Below are 4,866 nucleotides of genomic sequence, written 5' to 3' on the forward strand. Positions count from 1 at the left end.
ATACTATGCAAATATTGATGTCCTTGAATGCTGAGTAAACACTGACAAAGCACTGATTGTATCTCTTGTACTTTATCAACGCAGTATCTAAAAACTTTGCTCCGTAGTGGTTAAAATCTCATTCTAATAAGAGTTAAAAGCGCATTCGGTTATTAGGTTTATAGGGTTATTGAATTATGGTTAATGGTTGGTAGAATTTTTTTTAAACATTATCTGCCAATTACATCTGCCACCCTTCTCCAAATCTGTGCCCCTACCTGGCCCCCCCAACAAAAATTTTCTAGACACGCCACTGTCATCTGGATTAAGATCAAGCTCCACAGCTCCAAAGCTTCACAGCTCTATTGTACTTTTAACATTTCTAGTTTAAAAGAAGAGTTAGACACAAAGAATTACACTGGAATTGCAGTAAAACTAAGAAAGATTGAGTCTTTTTAAGAGCTACAGGGGCTCTTTTGCACCATCAGTTTTTTTTAATGGGTGATTTGAACTGCTACTCATGAGAAAACATATGTTGAAAAGCAGCATATGCTGTCTTGCCAATTTGTCATTTTTGATTTGAGGCAGCTATGGAGGATTAAAGGAAAAGAAAATGCAGTTTCACCAACAGTGAAAGAAGAAAACGAGATTAACGGAGCTGTGCAGTCAGCACAACATCAAACTGTCATGCAGCTGAAATGAAAAAATACATCAAACCAACTGGGTCCTCCACTGAAAATAGTACTATACAGTAACGTAATTATGAATGTTGTTGGAGAGGATTCACGTACAGCTGGCTGGTGTACAAAGCAGCAGTGCTGACCGTTTGGGAACCTTTGGGGGATGAAGTACCCAAAAACTGTAATGGCTCAAATGACAGCTTGAGGCTGTCAAGCCAATCCAGAAATCACTCTCTTCTCCATCTTCCAGAGACCCTGTGTCTTCATTAGGGAAATTACATTTTGGATTTTCTGAATATTATTATATGTGTTTTATTCCTTGCAATAGTGGCTTTATTAAGCTATAAATTGAACCCATTGTACCTTTTAAAAAAAAAAAATTAGTTTCTCTTCAAAATGTAATGCTTAGGTTTTTTAATTATCAGATCCAATGTGTGCACCACAAACTACTGTTTACAATCCTGTACAAACTATCAGAGCAATGTGACCCAATTTTGAACTCGTAACAGTGTATATAAAGGTGAAAAGATTCAGCTGATGAAGAACCTCAACTTGGCACATAGAATACAGACCATTAGACAATCAGAGGAGTTCCCAGTAAAGGTGAACTTGCAAGTTCTAGATTTAAATGGAAAAACACAAACTGGAAGCCATGACAACCAAGTGAAAACAAATGTGGCAAGACAAAGCAAACCAGAGATGAAAAGCCAAGTCAAGTCAAGTCAAGTCAAGTTGGCTTTATTGTCACTTCAACCATATACAGTTTAACAGTACACAGTGAGGCGAAACAACGTTCCTCCAGGAACCAAGGTGCTGCATGCAACATAAATTTACAACATAAATTAACAGAAAACACTAAACTAGCTAACTAAGAGGCCTAGTTAGCTGGCTAGCAGAGACAAGACAGACTGACCTAACATAAATTACAACATAAATTAACAAAAAAACAAACAAAAAAAACCTAACTATCTAACTATCTAAGGAAGACTTTTTTTTTGTTATCAGACAGCAGACAACAAAGTGCACGTGCAAATGTGCAAACAAGAGCAGCAAAATGACAGAATGATACAAAAACACAACGTAACATAATACAGTTTTTGCCCGTTGCTTGAACACCATGAACCCATGCCTAGACTAAAGTAACACAAGTTGAAGCTTTTGTTACCATACCTCAAACACATGTACCCCTACCTTAAACAAAAGCGCTGCTTTGCACCCCAGTTCCAATTATGCAACACACCTACTCCTTTATGCAACACACATGGTCCTTCATGCTACACTCCATTTCATACATAAGACACTTCGCTCACAAAATGAAATTTCAGGGTGCCATTCGGAAAACACATGTATCCAAAATACAAAACACATCGGGTAATTGCAACCACTCAAATACACACCTGAAGGCACTTACTTGCAAAACCGAACACCAATTAGCCAACTACAAAAAGCCCTCAGCGTAGCCATTTCAAGAACTTTGCAAGCATGGATGGAGGGAGAGCAAGAGGAAGAGGAAGAGGTAGAGGAGGAGGAGGAGGAAGAAGAGGAGGAGGCCGAAGAGGCCATGCACGGACCCATATTTCTGATGAAATAAGAGCAACTTTGGTGGACCATGTCATCAACCATGGCCTGACTATGAGGGAAGCTGGGCAGAGAGTCCACCCACATCTAAGCCGCTTCACAGTGGCATCTGTAATACGAACATTCCGACTAGAAAACAGGTATGTCTTCACCTCCATACCTTCTGCTCTACTCAGATGGTTTTATAGCACTGTTCTACAGTATATCACATTACCATATCAAGTGTACGGGGTGCTAATGCTCCTTTTGCAGCCAAAGTGGCTGATTCCTTATATTGAAGTACAGTGTTGTACAGTGGATGACACAGTACATACAGTAAAGTACTGTAAGAAAAATAAGCAAACCAATGACAATATGTGGTTGTATTTCTCCAGAATGACTCGAAGACCTTCTGGGGGAGGACGGCAACGCCTGTTCACACAACAGCAGGAACTTGCCGTTGTGGACCTAGTGAGGGCAGACAATGCCATCCGTCTCCACCAGCTACGACGGAAAATACTTGCAGGCAGGCGAGTGTTCAGCAACATAGACCATGTGAGCATCACCACCATCAGACGCATCTTGGGTAAACACAGCATCACCATGAAGCAGCTCTACAGAGTCCCATTCGAGAGGAACAGTGACAGGGTCAAAGGACTTCGAGCTGAATATGTACGGGTACGTGTAACTGTCCCTTACATTTACAATAGAGTATTGGTGAAGTCCAGTAGCAGCTGAATATGTACCATATCAGTACCACATGGATCTATTCTGAGAGCTACACAGGTACCTGTGTGATGGGGCGAGGGTGCTGTATGTGTAGCACTGTAGTACAGTGATATGTTCCCCTTTTTTTCAGAGAATCTTGGCCATGGATGGAGCTGCACAGCCTCATGAATACATTTTCATTGATGAAGCTGGATTCGACCTGAGCAAAACAAGACGACGGGGTCGTAATGTAATTGGCCAAAGGGCAATTGTGCACGTCCCAGGGCAGCGCGGGGGAAACATCACATTATGTGCCACCATATGCCTTCGAGGGCTTCTGCACCATCATGCAATACTAGGTCCATACAATAGCCAACACATACTCACATTTCTAGATGCTCTCCATGATATAGTTGTACAGAACAGACCAGATCAGCCCAGGTTTGTGGTGATATGGGATAATGTCAGTTTCCATCGGGCTGCTCTGGTCCAGGCCTGGTTCTCCAACCACAATCAATTTGAAGTGGTATACTTGCCCCCTTACTCACCATTTTTGAACCCTATAGAGGAATTTTTTTCGGCTTGGAGATGGCGAGTATATGACCGCCAACCACATGCCCGCATGCCTCTTCTGCAGGCAATGGAACAGGCCTGCGGCGACATTCAGGTGACAGCAATCCATGGATGGTTTCGACATGCAAGAGGATATTTTCCCCGGTGCCTAGCGGGAGAGGACATTGCTTGCGATGTTGATGAGGTCCTGTGGCCAGACCCCAACAGACGGCGGGATCCATGAGCCCACTTATGCACAATTGTCATGGTTTTTTGTGTTTACAGTATAGTGTTTTTTCTATTGCAGTATTATTGTGTTGTTGTTGTTTTTTTTGGTTTATCTGAATTCATGGTACTGCAATGTACAATATTGAGTAGGTCTATTTGCGTTTTTGGTTGTTTGAAAATGTGTCTCCTGTAAATGTGCCTTCTGAATAAACAATGGAAATCAAGGACTGCAGTGTTTTATATAAAAAGACTAGTGTGTTCCCCCTGATCTGTCAGTGTTTGCATATGATGCAAGTATGTGTCATTTTGTCAACAGAGTTACATTTTGACAAAGGAATGTCAGGTTTTGACAGCAGAGTTTAGGTTTTGGGAGTAGAGTTTCAATTTGGCACAGATGTGAATGGTATATTTCCCAGTGTTGTGTCATGTGTACTTGTGTGTACAGTTTTGGCACAGAGAGCGGAGTTTTGCAAAATGTGTTCAAGCAGTGGGCAAAAACTGTAATAAGGTTTTGTGATGATGAGTTGAGGTAGTGGAGGAACAGTAAACATTCCTTAGTGTAGCAGGAAAAATTAGGAAGTACAGAAGTTAGTGCAAAAAGTCCAGTAATAATATTGTGCAAAAGAGCATTTACAGGTTGGTGTGTACGATGGTTTGGTGGTGTAGGTCAGTGTGTTTGCGCTTGTGTTGATTAGTCAGTCCAGTCTCAATGTTTTGAGGTAGTTGAGTTAACCTGAGTGATAATGTTTGTGTGTGTGTGTGTGTGTGTGTGTGTGTGTGTGTGTGTGTGTGTGTGTGTGTGTGTTTATCAGTCAGTCCCTTTTTGCTGAGGAGACGGATGGCTTGTGGAAAAAAGCTGTTGCACAGTCTGGATGTGTGTGCCCGAATGCTTCGGTACCTTTTTCCAGATGGCAGGAGTGTGAAGAGTGTGTGAGAGGGGTGTGTCCGATCAGCCACAGTGCTGGTGGCTTTGCGAATGCAGCGTGTGGTGTAGATGTCCTCAATAGAGGGGAGAGAGACCCCGATGATCTTCTCTGCTGTTCCCAGTATCCGCTGTAGGGTCTTGTGGTCCGATATGGCACAGTTCCCAAACCAGACAGTGATGCAGCCACTCAGGATGCTCTCGATAGTTCCTCTATAGAAGGTGGTCAGGATCGGTGGT

General features: G+C 42.3%; 1 protein-coding gene across 1 annotated transcript; it reads left to right on the forward strand.

Moving 5' to 3' along the window:
* Positions 1 to 1,965: 1,965 nt before the first annotated feature.
* On the forward strand, positions 1,966 to 4,208 carry LOC113023427 (uncharacterized). Its single transcript, XM_026169423.2, has 2 exons — positions 1,966 to 2,894; positions 3,076 to 4,208. The coding sequence occupies exons 1-2, from the start codon at positions 2,142 to 2,144 to the stop codon at positions 3,718 to 3,720; spliced, it is 1,398 nt and encodes a 465-aa protein (XP_026025208.2). The 5' UTR covers positions 1,966 to 2,141; the 3' UTR covers positions 3,721 to 4,208.
* The last annotated feature ends 658 nt before the right edge of the window (positions 4,209 to 4,866 follow it).

This window comes from Astatotilapia calliptera, chromosome 6 (assembly GCF_964374335.1).
Source record: "Astatotilapia calliptera chromosome 6, fAstCal68.1, whole genome shotgun sequence".
Classification (NCBI taxonomy): Eukaryota; Metazoa; Chordata; class Actinopteri; order Cichliformes; family Cichlidae; genus Astatotilapia; species Astatotilapia calliptera.

Coding starts and splice junctions, on each gene's coding strand:
- LOC113023427 (XM_026169423.2), top strand. CDS start 2,142: ATGGATGGAGGGAGAGCAAGAGGAAGAGGAAGAGGTAGAGGAGGAGGA. Junction 2,895..3,075: donor TTCGAGCTGAATATGTACGG/GTACGTGTAACT, acceptor CCTTTTTTTCAG/AGAATCTTGGCCATGGATGG.